This window comes from Lissotriton helveticus, chromosome 5_1 (assembly GCF_964261635.1).
Source record: "Lissotriton helveticus chromosome 5_1, aLisHel1.1, whole genome shotgun sequence".
Lineage (NCBI taxonomy): Eukaryota > Metazoa > Chordata > Amphibia > Caudata > Salamandridae > Lissotriton > Lissotriton helveticus.
In genome coordinates, this window is record NC_136065.1 from 2,111,564,498 (window position 1) to 2,111,587,582 (window position 23,085).

At 51.6% G+C, this 23,085-nt stretch overlaps 1 protein-coding gene across 3 annotated transcripts in view; it reads left to right on the forward strand.

Moving 5' to 3' along the window:
* The window catches only part of TSC1 (TSC complex subunit 1), a 206,047-nt gene that overhangs the window by 69,732 nt on the left and 113,230 nt on the right, over positions 1-23,085 (forward strand). For all 3 annotated transcript variants that reach the window (XM_078646165.1, XM_078646164.1, XM_078646166.1), the window contains exon 5: positions 7,100-7,244. In XM_078646165.1, the coding sequence (XP_078502291.1) occupies positions 7,100-7,244 (145 nt within the window). The remainder of the gene's footprint in view (positions 1-7,099; positions 7,245-23,085) is intronic.

The following is a 23,085-nucleotide window of genomic DNA, read 5'->3' on the forward strand; positions in this document are numbered from 1 at the left end:
GTTGAGAAACTGATGTTGGAAGTTAAATCTGGCTTTCCTGTGGACCCCTGTGCCAGTTTTATTTTTTCACCACTTATCCCCAATTTTTAAGACCTTATTTGACGGCAATTTTTAATTCCTCCCTGTTGAATGCAGAGTATCCGGACATCTGGAAACAAACTCTAATCCTCCCCTTAGCCAAAAAAGCAGGATTAGATGTCTCAGTTCTATCAAACTAACACCCTATTTCCATGCTTCAATTTATGTTCAAGGTTTTGGAATGACTCCTCAACAGATAGTTGACAGCCTTCCTAGAAAACCGTAATCTTTTGGACCCTCTCAGACCTTATTCAGAGCCTCGAATAGCATAGAATCTACTCTTCTGGCCGTCCTGGACAACACAAGATTAGAAGTAGATCAGTGCAAAGCTGTTGCCCTGATTCTACTTGATCTTTCCGCTGCATTTGACACTGTCTCGCATTGTCAATGGATAAATAAACTCCACAAGCATAGGGCTTCATTCCCCGCCCAATGCTGGTTTGGGTCATTCCTGAACAAAATGACCCAGGCTGTTCAGCTGAACACAGTCGGTCCTCTCCCCACAGCTCCAAATGCCGGGTACCCCAGGCTCTTCATTGAGCCCAACTCTTTCTAATGTATTCTTTTCACCTCAGGCCGAGCTGGTCCCCAAGTGGGGATTTCAGATGTGCTCATATGCTGATGACATGCAATTAGTCATCTCTATAGCGGAGAAACATACTGACACTCGACTGAATCTATTTAGATGCCTCGCTGAGGTCGCCATCTGGATGAGAGTGCATTGGTTAAAACTAAATGCGGAATACATCTGAAATGTTATTATTTGGTGGTGCCCACATGATTTGGGACTCCTCATGGAGGCAGGTGTCTTTGGGACCCGGATCGGGGCCAAAAGAGTTGCTAAAAATCTGGGTGTTCTTATTGATGAGTTCTTGACCATGCAGGAATTCTTACTCTTCTACTGGATCCCAATAAAGCGGCGCAGGACCATAGTCCAAGCTCTTGTAATCAGTAGATTGGACTATGGTAACGCCCTCTACATGGGGATGGCAGACTACCTCTTAACCCAACATAGCAGCAAAGCTCATATGCAATCAAGACCGATGCAGTTCCACCTTGGCCTGTCTAGAACCAATTCATTAGCTTCCTATCCAAAAAAGGGCAAAATTCAAACTCTTTCGTCACACAGAGGACTACACAACCCTGGCCCTGTGATTCCTTGTGCCAAAATGAAGTTTTAAACGCCCTCAAAAAATCTGAGTTCCACTAACTTAGCCTTGGCAAATCCATACAGATCAAAAAAAGTTAGAATCCGGAGGCCGATCTTCTACCCATCTTGCGGCAGTCCACTGTAATCTGGACCTCCGCTGCACAGATGCGTACCTTTTCTTCAGAAAGAAGCTTAAAACGTGGCTTTGCCATGATTATCTTCTCCTAACCCTTTGGTCTCTCCATCAGCAATACAATATGTGGCATTTATAGCGCCATGATATCCCCCTGGGGTTGACTGTTGGCGCTTTATAAATACTGCTAGATAACACAATATCACTTCATTAACCGCATGCGTGCGGTGCAGATTTCCGCGCTGCGCTGCAGTTCGCAAAAACCCGCGGTTCATGACGAGCTCAGCTCGTCATGAGCGTACGAGAGGTGTACCTCATGACGAGCTGAGCTCGTCATGAGCGTCGAAGGAGTTAAAGAAAAGTTGGTTCTTTAGCGGTTTGAAGGGGTGTTTTATTAGATTACTCTTGAGTAGTTTCAATATATTTTTCCTTGGATTTAAATCCTGCACTGGAACGTCTAGATGCCCATAAACTGTACACAGCTCCATCGTAAACCATGTCCATGCGTGTCTTGCCAGGTAACATCCTTCCTGAAAGTAACAAAGCAAAGTGAATCTGATTGTACGCTGGGCCAGTAAAGGCTGCATTTCTTTTTATATTTTTGAAAGATCCATTACCTTTTGGCCATTGAGCCCACCTAAGTAGATCGTAGTTTATGATCAGCTTAGGAATTGAGCTGTGGAGTCTTTAGGTGTTGCTTGCCAATCCAAGGCTCTCTGTTTGCGAAAAGGCCTAGTGTCCGCTTCGAGTGGACTAGAGCTCGCCCTCTGCATACCATTGGTTGGCTTTATTTTCACTCTCCCTTACTTTTTGTTTGTTCGCTTGTCAGGGCTTTTCTTCCTGTTCTTGTGCATGTTCTTCCACTGCTTGCTTTTTAGGCACTGTTTTCTGTTTGGTTAGGGACTCCATACCATTGGACACAACCAGCTCCTCATGTCTGCGCCATCTAGGTATTCATCAAGCCCGCAGCACCTTTCCTGAATTACAGACTATTCCGTCCCTCCTCACCTCTGAACCCATAGTCTTTCCCCCACTTCCCAATCCCTTGCCTGCTCAGACACCCGCTAACGTGGAATTAACAATTATTTATCTTAATACTCGATCACTAGTCAGTCACCAACTCGACATCTTCCACCTCCTGGACTCAGACCGACCTGACGTCCTTCTCCTAACCGAGACCTGGTTGAATGAGGACTAGTCTCCTGACATCTTGGCTGCCATTCCTCCGGGGTATTACATACTCCAAGTCAATCGGCCTGCTGACAAACCAGGAGGCGGCGTAGCCGCCATTATCAAACTTCCCCTCAGGTTCACTTCCCTCTCTTTACTCACCATTCCTCAGGTGGACTGCCTAGTTATTAGATTTGATTCTTCTGTATCCCCTTTAATCTGTGTCCTGGTATACCGTCCCCCCCCAACCCATGCCCAATTTCTCTTCTCACTTTGGTGACTTGCTTTCCCAGCTCACTATTAATAACTCTAAACTTCTGGTCCTGGGTGATTTTAACTACTGCCCGTCAGACGCCCATGAAAGCCCGCAATCTCTGGCTTTTACTGACTTATTAACTGGACTCAATGGTCTTCAACACGTTCATTCACCCACTGACTCCAAGGGCCATATTTTAGATCAAGTGTGGACCTATAATCTCGATATTAAGTCACTCATGATCACACCTTGTCACTGGTCAGACCATCACCTAATTTCCTTCCTCCTCCTGGTCCCTCCCCCGCCCCCTCGCAGTCGAGGCACTAGCCTCTTGGCTAGAAACTGGAACAAAGCAGACCTTGACTTATTCCTTACCTCTCTAACTTCGTCAGCTCCGCCCAGCTCTGGTTCTATCGATTCCCAAGCAGCTGCTCTCGTTAATTGGCTAGAATCCGCCAGTGACAAGGTCGCCCCCCTCAAGCTAATTAGAACCAAGCGCCCTCACGACGCACATCGCTGGTTCTCTGACAACCTTAAATCTTTAAAACTCGGTCTCCGCCAAGCCGAGCGTCGCTGGCGTAGAAGTTATGATCCCTTAGAAAAACCACCTTTTCTAAAATTACTGGGAGAATATAAACGAGTAATCTCTGCCACCAAAACCACCTATTTTTCCACCAAAATCCTCAACTCTGCGCAAAAATCAAAAGACGTCTTCGCCATTGTAGAAGAACTCTCACATCCAGATAGGGTGACCATCAAACCCCTTCCATCTCAGGCACTCTGCGATTCCCTCAACTGCTTCTTCATAGAAAAAATTTGCAAAATCAAAAATAGTATCTCTTCCATACCCCTGACTATACCCCTCACTGAGGCTGCTCCCTCCACCAACTCTCACTCTCTGACTCAGTTCCCCCCCCTATCAGAAGACGTTTTCATTGCCCTGCTTAACAAAGTTTCCTCTGGCTCCCCCACAGACTGCTGCCCCCCCGCAATTCTCCAGGCCGCTTTCTCAGCCTGCCCCACTTCTCCTCTGGCCCTCCTGAACAGTTCTCTCCTGCTCGGAGAGGTCCCCAGCCAATTTAAGAACGCAGAGGTAGTTCCCATTCTAAAGAAACCCACTGCTGACCCTACGGTCATGGGCAACTTCCGCCCCATCTCCCTTCTACCCTACCTAAGCAAGGCACTCGAGACGTACGTAACTAGTATCCTCAGTTCTTTTATTGAGGACTCCAACTTCTTGGACCCCCAGCAGGCCAGGTTCAGACCCGCCCATTCGACAGAGGCGGTCATTCTCTCTGTAATGGAGGAACTCCGCAGAGGCGCTGACTCTAACACCCACCAAGCCCTGATTCTTCTGGACCTGTCGGCGGCCTTTGACACGGTCGACCACACCATCTTGGTCGACCGTGTCAAAGAGGCTGGTATCGGAGGGACGGCCCTTGACTGGGTCCGCTCATTCCTGACGAACCGCCACCAATCTGTCCGACTCTCCCATTTTTTGGCTGACAGGATGAAACTCACCTGCGGTGTGCCACAGGGTTCGTCTCTGTCCCCACTTCTTTTTAATTTGTACCTTACCCCCCTGATCCGCTCCCTCCGGGGAAGGAATGTCACTGCATTTAACTATGCAGATGACATTCAGCTTATCTTCAATCTTGACTCCTCGCAGGATGCGGCTCAGGACTTCCAGTCTACCCTCTGTCATATCAGCAATTGGATGGGCACTCACCATCTCAAACTTAATCCCGACAAGACGGAGCTTGTTCTTGTCGGAGGCCCATCCAACCCCTGGAACTCCACTTTCTGGCCCCCTGCCCTTGGCCCCTCCCCCCGCCCTGCTGACAAGGTCAAAAGCTTGGGGGTCTACATTTCTCATGATCTCTCCATGCAACATCAGGTCAGTGCTACAGTGTCTTCCTGCTTCCACCAGCTCCGAAAAATTCGCAAAATTGCCCATTTTCTGACCACCGAAGCCCTTACCCTGATGTTGCTGGCATTAGTCATCTCTCGGGTTGACTATGCCAATGCCTTGTACGCAGGTATCCCGCAATACCAAATCAAAAGACTTCAGATGATACAGAATCAGGCAGCACGCCTCATCTACCACCAACCCAAACATCACCACGTCCGTCCTTTACTTAGTGCCCTGCACTGGCTTCCTGTATCAGAGCGTTGTCAATTCAAACTAGGCTGCTTGACTCACAAATCCCTGGCCGGCATCGGCCCCTCTTTCATCTCGTCGCTTCTGCACCCGTACGTCCCTTCCAGACTCCTTCGATCCTCTCACCATGCTCTCCTTCAGACGCCCAGGTTCAGACGCAAAAAGCACGGAGGCCTCAGATTTTCTTTTCTGGCCCCCTCATTCTGGAACTCTCTCCCCCTGGAACTTAGACTTTCCCCCTCTTACCCTAACTTCAGGTCTCTCCTAAAGACTCACCTCTTCCGCGGTGCTTACACATAAGCTCCCTTGCTCCCTTGCCCTTCTTTCTATGTCTCCTTCTGATTTAATGAACAGCGCCAAGAAACCGACCGGTGTATGTTGCGCTTTATAAATTGTTTTTACATTACATTACATTACATAAAAGCACGTGTTTTCGAGCTGCCTCCTTAGTGTACTTCTCTGCATTCCCTGTTGCGCTCTGGCTGGTGCTCTTCTCCCATCTCCCCCCTTCCCACACCCTTTGTTGTGCTCAACCTAGAGTGTTTCTAGGGCTTGCTTTGTCGTCCACGTGCTTCTCAAGCCCACCCCCCCTCGCTGGATCCCACTATGCTCCACATTGTCATGTCATTTTCCCTCCGCCCTTAATGTTGCTTCCATGCCCATGCTTTCGATGTTGGATTCCACCCTACTCCATGTTACATCTGCTTCGCTCTTTGTGTTGCTTCCTCATGCATCAGTGTGCTTTTATTTTTGTTTTCTCTAGCAACCTTGCAAAGCCAATAGGTCTCAAATGCAAGACCTATTGGCCTTTCTAATGCTGCAGCTCCTTCAGATTGATCTAAATTGTAGGCAGAGCTCTTACTCTGACGTATGGTTAGCCTGTGACTTCTTGCAGCATGTACTGGCCTAACGGCTAAGGCGCTCGACCTCGGACCTGGGGAATCTGGGTTCGAGTCTCGGTAACGACGTCAAAACCTCCTGTGATTCTGGGCAAATCACTTAATCTCCCCGTGCCTAACAATGAAAGTGTGTCCTCATGTAACGTAACTGGTGCTATGTAAAGCACTCTGATACCCGATTCGGTTCGGGTCTAGTTCGCGCTATATAAAACTCCACCCAAAAAAAACAACAACAAAAAATGTATCTTGCATGAATTCAAAGATCTCGGCAAGCGTCTTGGGCCTGGTCATTCCAAGATTCTACTCTTTTACTAAGACAAAGTGGTACTTTGATTAAAGTTACATTAAATTTCAAGTACTATAAAGATAATTTGCATTGAATCTAAAATTATCCAAACGAAGTCCACATACTGGTTATTCTTCTCAATCCACAATATCCCTTCATTTATTCATCCAGTTAATCTCTGCAGATTCTGTCAAAGAATTTTAGATAATTATCACCTCCTAGTGTGGCCTCCTCAAGCAAACTTCCTTTGGTTAGTTTCTTTTTCTATTTGGAAGAATTCTCTTAGAGCTTCACTCTATCCTGGAGAGTAAGTGGGGAGGTCTTCTTCCGCATGCCGCATTACACACTTTCTAATGTACTGACCCAAACCTGTTGCTAGACCTAAATCTAATGGAGCACAGAATCACTCTTACATTGGAATTTGTTTGAGGCTGAAACTTCAGCATATTTTATACTTAAATATTTGACGTCTTGAAATCTTTGCCCCAAAATGAATGTCCGGTATGGCTGCCTCTCTTGTCACTGCTCCTAGATCAGTTTTTGTTTATTTGGTTAAAATGTTGCCACTTTAAGTATGTTTACACTGTTGGAATGTATTCTTTGAGGTTCAATAGGGGGGCTTCTTACTGGAGCCTTTTCAAACGTACACATGTATGCCTTCCTTCCTCGATCAGAAGTTAAATCACAAGTAGTAAAGACTCATGAGTTCATTCCAGGTCAAATCTATCTTTTTGGTTATTCTGTAGTGGTTTGTGAGGTTACTCAGTTACTGTGTTGCAGTCATGGGAACATAAGTCACTGGTGTTTGCGTAGGCTGAGGCTGCACAGACCATGGGGTGTGGAAGGCAGGGGCGTGTATTGAAGAATAGTTAGGAGATAATTGAGTACAAATGGTTTGCATCTGCCAGTATTTAGATATTTTTTATTTCCCTGCTATTAATATATCGGTTTTGTTTTGCTCTACAGACTGACACAGATGTAGTAGTGCTTACAACAGGAGTTCTTGTGTTAATTACCGTGCTACCGATGATTCCGCAGTCTGGAAAGCAGCACCTTCATGACTTTTTTGACATATTTGGACGTCTCTCAACTTGGTGCATGAAGAACCCAGGTAAGAGGCTGATGGCAAAGAGGTAACTGGTTTTCTGCTCGGGCACAATACGTGATTTGGCTGCAGCAGAGAGCTGCAGTATTGCTGGGTAAATGCCCACCGTTCCCTCAAAGACGGTGTGAAGGTATCTTGGCGTCATGTAGAGGTGGACTCAGGAATTAAAGTTTGTGTTTGTGGTATTTTGTTTGCTTCTGTACTGTATATGGGACTAAAATGAAGTCCATAACTGCAAAGTGCAGAGCCTATGCTTCCAATTCAGGTCAGAGACGCATAGGGAAATCCAGCCGCGATATTGTTTCTCTTTTGTCAAACAAAGTATGCTTACATCCTTGAGCTCTGCCTTGTGTCTGCTGAGATTGCCCCAGTATCTCTGTGCTGCCCCAGCAGGTGTGTAAGAAAGGCAAGTGACCTTTTCACTGGTGACCATGCTTATTGCTAGAAATTATACCTGGGGTGTATGGCAGAAGATTTGCTATCCTAGCTTACAAAAGGGACCACTTACCATTCCAGGGTCTAATATTAATGGGAAACATTTCTCAGAGTTGATGGAATGACTTTGGCAAAATACCTTGCACCTTTTGATGCCATGTGCTGGGCCTGCATGATTGTGGACTGCCTCGCGCCACTTCTATTGACATGCATGTGAAAGTCGGGGTGAAACAACCAGCCAAATGAAAAGCTATCCCTCTGTTGGCATACTTCAGTTAGGACTCAAGAAGTTTGCATATGTGGAATGAGAACAATGGATATATGCAGCGCATTTCTTAAAGCCCTTGTGCAAAACTGATAGGTGTAATGCTTCATAACTGTAGAGGATAAGGCCGTGGCGGAAAGATGGCTTCTGGTGATGCTGCACTTCAGTGAAATGTAGAGCCGCGGCTCCTCGAGAGATTTGCCTACCTTTTCTCCCTTTCCCATACCGTGTAAGACCTACATTTTGATGCTCTTTGTCAATAACTGATTTTAATGTACCATTTTTTTTGATTGCGGTTTCCAAGCAGTGTAGTGATCAGTCACTTGTCGCTTTGCTCACCAGTGGTCATTTTATTGCACTCAAAAGCTTAAATGGAAGTTTATTCCACTGTGATTTTCACTCTGTCTGAACAAACTAAACACTCCAGTTAGTCCAAGGTTGCCACCTCGCCCTGCAGGGTTTCAATTTTAGTTTCAGCATTGGTATGCTTGTCGGAGACATTTCGGAGATCAGCTCTCAGCAGATTGACATCTGTCGACATGGCCTCTATTTGAGGCTCCAGAGCTGTACGTGATCTCTGGCTAGCTACCAGCAAGTCTGCCCTCGAGGACTCTGCAGCAATCTTCGCCTGAGTCCCGTGCAGTCCGCAGCACATGAGTGCCTTGTCAGCCGAGAGTAGGCTGTCGTGGGTTGGCATACTGCGGACAGTCATCTCTGGTGCGGCCTCCTCCAGCGGCCCTGGTGCGGATCGACTTAGACCCTCATCCCTAGCCCAGAGCCGACGCTCACCACTTGTCTCTTCTGCGAGGCCTTAGTCTGAGAATATCTCAGATTCGCCTTGGTTGTCCGGGAACAGGGGCCAGGATCAGCTCGGCCGGTAATTGCTGCACCTATGTCTTCGTGAAATGAGCCACTGTCTGCAGGATTATACAACAGGATTCAGGGGAGAATGTCTCCTGGCTGGGCGAGAACTCGGGAGCTCGTGTCCTGTCAGCCATTTTGTCAGGTCACGCCCCGTAGTGGCCTATAGTTAACATTTTCAAGTGCCCTTTGGGAAAAGTCACTGGTGAATGGTATGTTGGAGTTGTGTGGTTGACACCCAGCTCTATTTATAGGAGCTTCAGATCACCAGTTAATCGAGGGTCCAAACAGTAAGGCCTTGCGATGCCTCAACTTTACTGGTTAACTATTTTAGCCCAGTATTTTCGGCCACTGCTGCAGAACTCTAGGGTTCTTGTTCAGCTTCCTACTTTGCTTACTTTTGTAAAAGCCCCACAGCATTCTTCAAATCGTTTTTTGTTGTTTTTTTAATCTTCATTCAACAGTAGGAACTATCTTTCCTCCATAATGTACCATTAAGTGTTCTGACTATTGAGTCCGATTTTTAAGCTTGCTGCTTCACACTCTGTTTTCTGGCTTTTAGCGCTATGCCTCCTACCCTTTTCCCTACTCTGTCTTTCCTGGGGATTTTAAAACCCTCTGGGAGAGCCTCTAGAAGTTCAGGTTCAAAAGAGGCTTTGGCCCAAGTTTCTGTAACAAAGGCCAAATCAATTTGATGCTACTCCATGAAGTCGTGGCAAGTCTGAGCGTTATTAGCAAGAGATCTTATATTAAGAAGTGCACAGACCGTTTTTGTGTCTCTCTGTTCAGGAGTTCTTTGGGTAAAACTCCATCGTCTGGCTTGTGGCAATGGGAGAAGATGGAGCACATTAAGGCAGTGAGGGCAGTGTTTTGCGCCCAAACCTAGTTGGGGAACAAAACAAGCCCCAGGGCAAGGATTGGCTGTGATCTGAGTTGTAGCAAGGCTTCTCTCAAATACTGGCATCCAATTCTGCCGGAATCATCTGGGTTGTATCCGACATAATGGCTGGCCCGGACGGGCGCAGACGGGCTTCCCTTAGGCACACCGGCGGCTTGCCCGTTGCGCTTCTGCTCTGGCATGCGTCTGATATAGGCGGAGAGCCCTGAAAACTAGGCTGCCAACTTCCGTGATCAACAGCACACCGGAAGTGAGTGCAAAGACAAGTTAAGCCCTCCGCTCAAACAGCACTGCTGCCGTGGCGGAACAGGGCAAGGACCAACCACGAGGGTCGGAAATTAACTACAGGTAAAAGCAGTAAAAACAATGTTAGTCCGCAAATATTAGCATTTCTGAAAAAGACACGTTAGTGATGGATTCCTTACCTTAGAATATCCCCAGGCATCAGACTGGATCCGGAAACTTTTGCGTAGCAATACCCCTGCGTGTCGGTAGGCGTCGTCCGCGTCCGTCGTCAGTGTCGTTCGCGCCGGAATGACGTCGCCGGAGTACTTAGATGCCGCCCTCGCGCGCTGACGTCAGTTCTTCTTTTTTCCGCGCCAGCTAGCGCAGATCCGGAGAAGCTCTACCCCTTAGTCACTTTTTGACTAAACTTTTGATCTTTTGATCTGTTTTTCTCGAGTCGCTATGACTCCTACGGTGCCGGTAGGGATGCCTGGGTTCAAACCCTGCTCCAAGTGTAGCCGACTGATGTCGGTTACCGACCCCCATCGCCGGTGTCTTCAGTGTCTAGGCCTCGACCACGACAACCGAACCCGCTCCGACTGCCGGGCTCTAACGTCTAAGGCTAGGCGGGAATGGTCCCGCAAGCGGCTTGAGCTCTGGCAGTCGGCCCCGTGCCGTTCAAGGTCCCGGTCCCACAGGAGGTCGAGGGACTGGTCGCGGGGTCGGAGCCCTCGTAGCTCCGAGAGTCGGCATCGGTCTTCAGGATCCCGGTCCTCCGGTAAGAGGCATGAGAGGTCGGAAAGGCGTCATCGTTCTTCCGACCCACCCTGGCGCTCGCACGACGCGACCGGGGATTCGGGTGACACCACCCACGCAGCTCCGTCGGAGTCGCGGGCGTCGCACCCTGCCCCATACCTTCCGGTCCCTGGGCACGATGCGACGCCAGAGGAGATCGAGCGGTACCTCATGGCCATGAGGTCTCTCCCTCCTCCGCCGGGCTCCGTGGCGCCTTCGGGCCCAGCGATCCCGGCTGGGGGGGGCCTAGCGGGTTGGGTGCTTCGGCTCCGCCGCCGCCGGGTGCTTCGGCCCTGGCGCCGCCGGCGACTTCGGTCCCAGCGCCGCAGGCCCCCACTGGATCTGGTTCCCGATCCGGGTCGTCGCCGGTCGACCTCACGACCTCACCGACGCCGGCCCCTAGGGTGTCGCCGTCCCCAATCCTACCCTTGATTCGGTTCCAGCGCCGCTCTCGACGTCGTATGGAGACTTTTACTTCCAAGAACCGGCCCCATCCGTTGAACCTGAATTTCAGGTGATGGATGACGAGGGAGATTGGGAGGGGTCTGTGGACCCTTTGGCACAGGAGTGCCAGTCTCAACAGGACTGGACATATGAGCTTGGGGATGCCAGTGGGCTAGACACTTTGCCAGACACTGATTTTGTCTCCCCTCCAACCGTGGCTACGGAGGAGGGGGCCGCCTACAGTGATGTTGACGCGGGCGGCCAAGGCATTGGGCCTAGAGCTCCCCGTCGCGGCCGTGAGGACTAACCTCCTCACTGAGGTCCTTAAACCGCAGGCAAGCTCGACTGAGCCTCTGTTGCCGTTTAATGAGGCCTTGTGACGTTCCTTTGGGACTCCAGGTCAGCCTGTAGATAGGAACGTGGCCAGACGCTACCGCCTGACTCCTGGTGTCCCTTGCTTCTTGTCCACCCACCCCACCCCGAGAGCCTGGTTATCCAGGCCTCTACTTCCCAGACCGCATTCCCAACGGCTCTGCCCGATCGGGAATCGAAGAGGTACGAACAATTCGGTAAGAAGGTGTTCTTGTCCCTGAGTTTGGGATGCCGTCAGTCAATACCGCTTGCCTCTTGGGCCGCTACACCCACACTCTGTGGGACATGGTCGCGGACGTGCTGCCACAATGTCCGGAGGAGGCCCGGACTAAACTCGCCCAAGCCCTTGCAGAGGGTCGAGATGCGGCACGCTATTCCATCCGGTGTGGACTGGATACCACGGACTCACTGGGCAGAGCGATGGCAACGACGGTGGCAGTTCGACACCACGCCTAGTTGAGGACCGCCAACTTTTCGGCTGATGTCCAGGCCACCCTTCTGGACATGCCGTTTGATGGCCGTCACCTCTTTGGCGACAAGCAGACCATGCGCTTGAGCGTTTTAAGTACTCCAGGGCTACGGCCAAGTCCTTGGGCCCTCCTGGCCCCACGCCAGCAAACGGGTGCCTTTCGCTCCTTTCGTGGCCAAGGAAGGGGCGCCCCTACACGTGCTGCCAGCCACGCACCGCAGACTAAAAGCGTGGTGGCGGCCGTGAAAACCGCCGTGACGGCGGTCGGGGACAACGGCTAGGCCAGTCCACACCTCCCCCTGCAGCATCTGTCTCCAAACCCTCCTAGTCCGTGCTTTCAGGCCTATGTGACGCCAGTGGGGGGGCAGGGCTCGCCATCACCACTTCCACTGGCGCACTGTCACGTCGGACATGTGGATGCTGCAAATCGTCCGAAGGAGCTACTCCCTCCCCTTCGAGACGACCCCTCCAGCCATGCCACCGCAATACCACTGTGTGTCGGGGGAACCCTTGCAACTTCTGCAAGAGGAAGTTACGGCCCTCTTAGCCAAGGGGGCCATCAAACGCGTTCCTGGGCCAGAAGTAGGGTGTGGTTGTTACTCCCACTACTTTCTGGTACCCAAGAAGGGCAAAGGGGGCCTACGCCCTATGTTGGACCTACGGAAAGTCAACGGCTTCCTCCGGAAGGAGAAGTTCAAGATGATGACTTTGGCTCAGGTCTTAGCTGCCCTAGACCCATGAGACTGGATGGTAGCGTTGGACTTGCAGGACGCCTATTTCCACATCCCCGTCCTGCCGGCCCACCGGCATTACCTGCGGTTCACGGTAGGCCACAAGCACTTTCAGTTTACCGTGCTCCCCTTCGGCCTTACCAGAGTCCCACGGGTGTTCACGAAAGTGATGGCGGTGGTCGCAGCTCATCTGCGCAGGTCAGGGGTTTCAGTTTTCCCCAATCTCGACGACTGGTTGTTGAAGGCGAGCTCGTCCCAGACAGTCGTCAGCCACCTCAAGACTACGGCCGACCTCCTGCACCTGCTGGGGTTCTCCATCAATGTGCCGAAGTCACACCTGTGTCCCTCTCAGAAGCTCCTCTTCATCGGGGCGGTTCTAGACTCGGCGCAGTTTCGGGTTTATCCTCCCGAACAGCGGGTTTGGGATATTCAGGCTCTGATTCCGATCTTTCAGCCTTTATCCCGAGTCTGTCAGGTTGACGCTGCGGCTTCTGGGGCTGATGGCCTACTGCATCCTACTGGTGCATCACGCCAGATGGCGGGTACGGGCTCTGCACTGGGACCTGAAGTTTCAGTGGGACCAGCATCAGGGCAATCTGTCCAACCACGTCTGGATCTCGGAGGGCACTGCGAGACAGTTGCAGTGGTGGCTCACGGACCGCGATTGGGTCAGCGGCAGATCCCTCGCCCTACCCCAACTAGAGCACGTAGTTGTGACGGATGCGTCCCTCCGGGTCTGGGGGAGGCCACATGGGAGAGGTGGAGTTCAGAGGCCTCTGGTCTCCGGCAGAGTCCCGGCTCCACATCAACCTTCTGGAGCTGCGGGCGATCCGGCTCGCACTGAAGGCATTCCTTCCCTCTGTCCGGGGAAGTGTAGTGCAGGTGTTCACGGACAACACCACCGCCATGTGGTACTGCAACAAACCGGGCGAGGTGGGGTTGTGAACCCTTTGTCAGGAGGCTCTGTGCTTCTGGCAGGGCATCACCTTGGTGGTTCAACACCTGGCAGGTTCCCTAAACGCCAGGGCGGACGAACTCAGCCGTCGGTGCATGATGGATCACGAATAGCATCTGAACTCGGACGTGGCGCAAGGCCTCTTTCAGCAGTGGGTAGAGCCTTGGTTAGATCTATTCGCCACAGAAGAGAACACACAATTTCCTCAGTTCTGCGCGTTGGAATTTCCAAGACAGCACTCGCTCGGAGACGCTTTTCGTCGCCGGTGGAGCTGCAGTCTGTTGTACACCTTTCCGCCTATACCACTTCTGCCCAGAGTGCTGAAGAAGATCCGGCACGACCGGGCCCAAGTCATCCTTGTGGCTCCGGACTGGGCTCGAAGATACTGGTATCCCGAGCTACTCAGCATGTCAGTCGATCCCCCGATTCGTCTGCCTCTTCAGGAGGATCTTCTGTCGCAGCAGCAGGGGACAGTCCTCCACCCGAACCTGTCCAGTCTCCACCTACATGTGTGGAGATTGAGCGGTGACAGTTGATGCATTTGACTTGCCTCCTGAAATTTGTGGCATGGTGCACAGCAAAGGCTGTGGATCCACTTTCTGTCCCCCTTTCAGAGGTTCTCCTCTTTCTTTTTTCTCTTGCCCAGCAGGGCTCTGCTCTGGGCACTATCAAAGGCTACCTCTCTGCCATTTCAGCCTTCTTGAGGCTTCCTGATCAGCCTTCTCTTTTCAAGTGCCCTGTTGTAAATAGGTTCTTGAAAGGCATCACACACATGTTTCCTCCTGTTCCCTTCGTGATGCCTCAGTGGGACTTGAACCTTGTTCTAACCTATTTGATGTGCGCTCCTTTCGAGCCACTTCACAATTGCCCTCTTCATCTTCTGACTCTTAAGACTGCATTCCTGGTTGCCATCACCTCTGCCAGGAGAGTGAGTGAGCTCCAGGCTCTATCTTCTAACCCTCCTTTCCTCTCTGTCCATCCGGACAAAGTTGTCTCGAGAACTCGTCCTTCTTTCCTGCCCAAGGTGGTTACAGCCTTTCATATCGGGCAGTCCATCACCTTGCCCACCTTCTTTCCGCCTCCGCATCCCTCAAAAGAGGAAGAGAGGCTCCACCATCTGGACCCAAAACGTGCGCTCTCCTTTTATCTAGACCGCACACGCCAGTTCCGGGTGGACGAACAGCTCTTTGTTGGTTACATGGGCACTAAGAAGGGACGGGCGGTGCACAAACGGACCATCTCTTGGTGGGTCGTTTTGTGCATCAAGGTCTGTTACTCTTTGGCCATGAAGGAGCCTCATGTGGGCCTACGCGCCCATTCCACTCTTGCACACGTTTGCTAGACACTACTGCCTGGACAGCCAAGTCCGGAGGGATGGCTTTTTCGGACGTTCCGTTCTCCAGGACTTTCTGGTGTGATCTTATTTCGCAGAGCCACCACCAGGGTTGGTATTGCTGGGGTATCTATTCTAAGGTAAGGAATCTAATACTAATCTGTTTCTTTCAGATGCACAAGTTACTTACCTTAGGTAACGATATATCTGTAAGAAACAGTAGTTGGTGTTAGATTCCCGAAGACTAAGGCTCTCACTAGGTGGGAGTACAAACTCTTGGTTCAAGCAGAATACACCACGGGTTCGAGGGGGACGGCAATCCTGGTTAAGAAATGCACACCCCTTATTATTCACAAGACCTGGACCGACCCGGGGGGAAGGTTTGCAGGGGCAGAGGCTCAGTGGGAAGGTTGGGACATTAACATAATCTCAGTATTTGCCGCTGGCTATGGGCAAGGCGGCTTTAGCGGACCGTGGACGTATGCTGACAGGACTCCAGACGGGCTCATTAATCATGGGGGGAGACTATAACATGAAATTAGATGACACGATTGATCGACACCTGCCGAGGCCAAGAGCGAAATCAAATGGGCTGATGGCTTACTTCAAGAAGGCACTAGATCTGATTGACGTGGGTCGGACGCTCCAACCCAATGGCAGGTCGTTCACGTACTTTTCCAATGTGCATCAAAGTTTCTCGTATTGACTACTTCCTCACACAATCAGCATCGATAGGGAACTTTAGTCAAATCTGTGTTTTGCCCAGAGGTATATCGTACCACTCCCCAGTTTGGGTAGAATTCACACACTGGGAACGGCAAGCACGCACCACCATTGTCCTTAACCCATGGCTCCTTCACATACCTGACATAAGGGAGGAACTTTGTACGCAAACAGAGATCTATTTCAAAGAAAATGTGGGCTCCGTTGACTCAGCGCAAACAATTTGGGAAGCCTATAAGGTGGTTTTGAAAGGGCAAGTTCTTTCTTTAAAGACAGGGTACGTCACCAGGAAACGAGAGCTCCTGGTTCAGGTAGAGACAAACCTTCTTGAATGGCAACGGGAAAATGCACACGATCCCTCAGCCGACACTAGTCATAGACTCTTACTGAAGCAAGATGAATATCGGATAAAAACTAGAGAACACATGATGGCTAAGTCTCGAAACACCCAACACAGAATATACGAAATGGGAGATAGGGCAGGTCGAACTCTAGCGAGGCTGGAGAGGCGAGAACAAGGAACAACGTGAGTACATAGACTGACAAAGCCAGGGGAGAAATAGTGACCCATCCACGGGAAATAGCAGAGGTATTGGCGGATCACCCGGAAGAGGTATATTCTCCATCTACCCGATATACAGCTGATGATGCTCGTCCGCTTCTCCAGGACCGCAATGTGCCGGTCCTCTCAGACGCGGAAAGAGCTATTTTTGACGGGGATATGTCGAACGAAGAGATCAGCAAGGCCATAGGACAGATTAAATCTGGGAAAGCGATGGGGTCAAACGGTATAACTGTTGAGTTTCTAAAAGCCACTGCGTCTCAGACTGTGCCACACTTACGGGCCATGTATGAGGAAAGGTTGGAGGCGGGTAGGCTACCTGAAGATCAACGGTTAGCTACCATTGTAGTGATTCATAAACCAGGAAATCCAACGGATATCTGTGGCTCTTATAGGCCAATTTCGCTGATTAATGCTATGATTACTTTGGGTAATCCCCATTACTCTTAGTCCTACTCGTCCCCGACCCAGTCATCACACATGAGGTATTCCACAGACAGGAAACGCTTTTAGGCTCCACTCCCCCGCCTGCCAGGTTCTATATCATACCTAACCACCAGAAGCACATCCTGACACACCAAGCAACAAATGCCTGGACAGGGAGGGAGGGTGGGGAAGTATGACTGGGTTGAGGACGAGTAGGTCTAAGAGTAATGGGGATTACCCAAAATATTCATAGCATTACCTCTATGTCCCTCGTCCTCGACGCAGTCATCACACATGAGGCATACCAAAGCAACGCCCAAACAGGCATTTGGCAACCCCAACACAGCAAAACACAGACCAGACACAAAGGAGTGCAGCAAGGGAAAGTTTAATAAAGAAACATAATCAGAGCGGGGGGGGACCCCCACAACCTGCAACACCCCACAACAAAAATTGGTCCGGTCAGAAAGGGCACAATTCAACCGGTAGTGCCTCACAAACGTGGACTCGGAGGCCCAGTTCCTAGCCCGACAGATCTCATCAAGAGACACACCATGATGAGCAGCCCAGGAGGCAGACACTCCCCGAGTGGAACGCGCCTGAACACCTGCCAGACAAGGCAAACCAGCACCAAGATAGGCCAGAGCGATGACAGCCTTAATCCAGCGACCCAAAGTGAGCCTGGAAGCAACCTTACCCTTACCAGCCAAACCAAAGGTCACGAAGAGGGAGTCAGAAGAGCGAAACCCCTCAGACCTAGCGAAATAAATGGACAAGGCATGCTTCAGATCCAAGGAATGAAGCCAGAGCTCAGAAGGAGAAGAAGCAGATGGACACAAGGAAGGAAGAACCAGCTCCTGAGAAGAGTGAAAACGAGAGCAGACTTTGGGGACAAACCCAGGATCCAAAGAGAGCACCACAGCGTCATCCAGGAAACGCAAAAACGGGGGAGAACAACGCAAGCTCTCCCAGCCGCCTCGCGGAAGTGATAGCCACCAGAAAAGCCACCTTGTAGGACAGAAACTTAAGATCCACAGACTCCAAAGGCTCAAAAGGGGAAGACTGCAAAACACCCAACACCAATGAGAGATCCCAAAGGGGCACCAGAGAACTGACAGAAGAGGAGGAGAGAGAGAAACTCCGAAAAAGACGAGAAACCAACAAGCCATCCGAAGGAAGAAAGGAATCCAGGGCCCGGAAGGCACGGATAGCAGCCCATTGGCCCCGTAAGGTAGACAAAGCAAAGCGCTTCTGAAAGCCATCCAGAAAAAACTGAAGACCAGAAGACACAGGGCAAGAGGTAGGAGACCGACCCGACGAGGAACACCACCTCGAAAAAGAAGACCAGTGCTTCGAATAGGAAGACAAAGTAGACAGCCTACGAGAGGCATGCATCACAGAAATGATGAGGTCGGGCACACCACGGACCCCAAGAGACAACCGTTCAACCTCCAGACCTCCAAGGTGAGGGGAACCAGAAGGGGGGATGGGGACCGCAGAGGAGAGGGGTAGCGGGGCAGAAGCCAAGGAGGGCCCACCGCTAGGCCCAGCAACAGAGGAAACCAGGACCTCCTCAGCCAGCGTGGTAGAACCGCCACCACCTGAGCCCCCTCCCGCTGAACTTTCAGCAAAAAAGCAGGAATCGGAGGAAAGGCATAGAGAAGCCAAGGAGGCCACAGGAGAGACAAGGCATCCACCCCCAGGCGCCCACCTCCGGAGACCTGGAGCAGAACAGGGGAACAAGAGCATTGGACCGGGAGGCAAACAGATCCAGAGCCGGAGTCCCGAACCGCAGGCAAAGCAGCCGAAAGGTCCGGGGAGCCAGACACAGGGACAGAGATCAAGGAAACCTCCGGCTCAAGGAATCCGCCACCACGTTGTCCACACCCCGAATGTGTTGAGCAGACAGGGCCAGAAGAGTCTTCTCCGCCCAGTCCGAAATGGAGCAGGCCACCAGATTCAGAGAAGAACTGCGGGTCCCGCCCTGGTGATTGATATGGGCCACAGTCACCGTGTAGTCCGATCTCACCAGGACATGGCAACCCTTCAGATGAAGATGGAGAAAGCAGAGCGCCCTCTCCATGGCATCCAACTCCCTCCAGTTGGATGACCTGCGCGACTCTGACGGGAGCCAACGAGCCTGCACAGCCCAACGATCCAGAGTCGCACCCCAGCCTGAAGCGCTGGCATCTGTAGTCACAACCAGAGGAGGAGGCAGATGGAAACACATCCCCTTGGAAAGGTGGGAAGAATCCAGCCAGCACTGGAGAGCAGACACAATGTCCAGAGACACAGGCACAGGAACAGCATAATCCAGGACAGGAAAGGGGATCCACCTCTGCACATGCCACAGCAGAGGGTGCAGATGAACCCTGGCCCAGGGAACGGGGAAGACAGATGCAGCCATGTGGCCCTAAACCTCCAGCCACTGTAGGAGGGTAGGAGGGGAACCGAGGCTTGTGACAACAATTTCCTCAGCAACGACTGGAAGCGATGAATCCGGGCGTCCGGCAGGAACACTCTGCCCAAGACAGAATCAAACACAGCACCAATGAAGGTCCTCCGGGTGGCAGGCTCTAGACGGCACTTCGGTAAGTTGATCAAAAATCCGTGTTCCCTGAGCGTAGTCATGGTCAAGAGAAGGTGGTGAGACATGACCTCCAGAGACGGAGCCTGAACCATCCAGTCGTCCAGATATGGGAACACAGACACCCCCAGGAGATGGAGATGTGCCACTAAGGCTGCCACCACCTTGGTGAACACCCTGGGGGCGGACCGAAGATCAAAAGGAAGGACGGCAGGAGCGCAGGAAACGCTGATCCCTCACAGCCACCGGGACGTGCAGTTATGCATCCTGGAGATCGAGCGTGGGGAACACCCATCCGGACTGGACAGGAGGAATAACTTTCTGGAGAGTCCATCTTGAACGGGATCTTCTTCATGAACAAGTTCAGATCCCGAAGGTTGAGGACCACCCAGAAACCCCCGTGACCTTTGGCACCACAAAGATGACGGAGTGGACGCCCATCCCCAGCTCCGTCTCCGGAACAGGGACAACCGCATGCCTGCTGACCAAAAGACAAACCCCTTCGAATAAGGCCATTCGGCGGGAGGCATCCCGAGGAAAAGAGGTAACCACCACCCCGGAGTGGGGGGGGGGGGGAACAAGAACTCGATCCGGTAGCCCCGAGACAAGACATCCAGCACCCATCTGTCGGAGGTCGTCAAACGCCCAGCTGGAGGGAACCTGCGAAGTCTCCCACCAACCACAGGCGGACCACCATCGAGAACGTCCCCTTGGATGGCATAGTCAGGAACGTTGCTGACCCGACCCGGCACCCCTCTGGGACTTCTTTTGAAACTTCCGGGGAAAAGACCTGCCAGAGCCACGCTGATTTCTAAAGGACTGCCGAAACCTGGAAAGCTGGCGGAAAGTCCTGGCACTCGAGAGGAACCACAGGACATCGCAGAAGCCTTCACAGAATCAAAAGCGATGTCCAACAGGAATTCCGCCTGGCGCTCCATGGACTCCAGCAACTCCGGACAACTGCCACCCTCCTGCATCGTAGAAAACAGGGACTTGAAATCGGACAGCAAAGACTGGGCAACATACGTCCCAGAACGAATAGCCAGGTGAGAGGCGGTAAAAGACTTTTTCAGGGCAGAATCCACCTTCTTATCCAAACCGTCCTTCAGAATGTTATCATCCGCCATGGAAGGACGACCCACAAGACTGGCCACAACAGAGTCCACAGGAATGGAATCGGGCAAAGAGTCCTCCATATCCTGCAATGGATAAAGCTTGGACATAAACCTGGGCATAGCAATATGATCCGGGTCCTTCCACTCCTTCAGCAGGACATCAGATATAAAGGGATGCACCAGGCTTCCCAAACTGCGGCAAGAGCGAATCCTGAGAGGTACTGGGCACAGAATCATCAGGAAACCCCATGTTAACCCGCACATGGGAAAGGACGTCCGGCAAGAGATCCCTGTAAATGTACTTGCCCTGAAGCATAACAGCAGCCAGAGAAGACTCATCAGACTCGGCAGAAGAGGAAATATTGGAATAAAGGGCAGCAGAACCAGAAAGTCCAACAGCACCCTTCTTGGTCGCCTTTAGATCAGAAAGAGTCTCCAGGATAAGGCGCTTAATCCGATTCTCATCATCTTTCCTGGCACGCTTCACAGGAGGAGGAGAGGAGTCCCCACTGGAACCAGGGGAAGAGGGAGGCACAGGGGAGGAATGCTTCCTCTTACAATGGTGTTTGCCCATAACTAACACACCCAAGCACAAAGTAGTAACAAAGAAGAATGAATACTACAAAGAAAACACCTCCCCCAGAGGACTATATATAGAGCAGGGCACACCCTACCAATCAGCCCCCCACAGAGAAGACCACAGAGGCCCACAATGGACAAAAAAACAACCAATGGACCGCAAAAACAGCCAGGGAGGCAAGCCCCCGACCCACAGCCAACCACAAACCAGCTTGAGAAAGGGGGAGGGGCGGGTAAAGTGAAACCACGGCCAAACAGACGGCGCAGGTCTCAGACACAGCACCCCGCCCGGAAACACCCCCAAGGACCGAAGCGCCCGGAGCCCACCCGGGCGTCCGTCCACACATGCGCCGGGTACATGCGCCCGGTACAGCTTACGGGCACCGCAAACAGAGGATACAGCGCATACGCGCAAATCAGAGGAGAGAGGAAGGCGCAGCCGACATGTCCATGCTACCGGGTGCCCTCACGAGAAGCAGGCCGAACACCCAGGGGCAGACCGCAACAGCGGAGAGAGCAACCCACCCCCGCCGCGAGTATACAAACACGCAGGAGGCGACACCAGGGCCCCCACACCACAGTAAGGCCCAGGCACAAGTGGGGAAGCACACTGGGAGGAGCGCGCCTCACAGACGGCCAAGCGTTCACAGCCCCATACCCCTACCTGCACGTCGTGGATAGGAAGCAGGATCCCATCGCCAAGGATCCCATCGCGCAGCAGGAGAACCTCAGGACATCACCAGCGTGAGCAGACACCGGGGCAGCAATGAAACAGGAAGACCCATGAAGCCAACCAGCACAGGTCACCTGAGCCCAGGAGGAGACAGGGAAGCCCAGCAGCCCCACTCCAAGGAATCACACGACGGTCCATGGGAGCCCCCCAGAGCCCAGCAGAGAAGGATCCACAGGACAAAGAAGCAGGTAAGCGCCCGGCACTCACCCCAGCGTCTCCCATCAAGTAAGCCACCAACAGGAAACAACAGGATGTGCTTCTGGTGGTTAGGTATGATATAGCACCTGGCAGGAGGGGGGGTGGAGCCTAAAAGCGTTTCCTGTTTTGTTTCCTGTCTGTGGAATACCTCATGTGTGATGACTGGGTCGAGGACGAGGGACTTAGAGGTAATGCGGAAGCGAAGATATTGGTAAAAGTCCTGGCGAATCGGCTGGTGACGGTAATTTCTTCACTGATCCATCTGGATCAATCCGGTTTTATGCCAGGAAGGAATACGGCCCTCAATTTATGACGCCTACAAAATGTAATGGCGCGTAGAGAATACATTGAAGAAGACGCATCGGTGTTGTCTCTCAATGGAATTCGACTCAATAGAATGGCCATACTTCGCAGTCCTGGAGAAGGTAGGATTGGGCCATAAATTTATAGCCTGGGTGAAGTTGTTATACACTGATGTGCTGGGGCAAGTGAGGGTCAACAGCTACACGTCCCGGCCATTTAAGTTAAAGAGAGGTACTAAACCGGGGTGCCCATTTTCCCCACTGATATTCGCTCTCCTGTTGGAACCCCTTGCGGCATGGGTGCGTTGGGATGCTATGGTACGGGGGATGCGATGTGCAGACTTTGTGGAGGATCGTATATCCCAACGACATATTGTTATATCTGGCTTCCCTGTACAAGTCTCTATACGCGTGGTGCTCGACATCTTCACAAACTTCGGGAAATATTCTGGATATGCGATTAACTGGCATAAATCCATATTGTTCATGCTGCGGGGTCGGGTCCCGCGGCTTCCGGTCGACTCTACCATGGCAGTGGCGGAAGATGAGTTTCGGTATCTTGGGGTCTTTGTCACCTCGGACACTTTTCTTTTTTACAGTTCCAACTTAGCTCCCCCACTTGCTAGACTACGAGTTGATGTGAAACACTGGAGGACCCTGCCACTCTCATTGTTAGGCCGAGCTGCCCTTTTTAAAATGCTGGCTCTACCTCGTTTTCTGTATATACTTCATAACTCCCGCTCAGAGTCCCAGACTCTTATTTCAAAACAGTAGAGGGTGAAATCTGTATGCTGCTGTGGGATGGAAGGGCCCCTAGGGTGGCAACGAAGAAACTAACA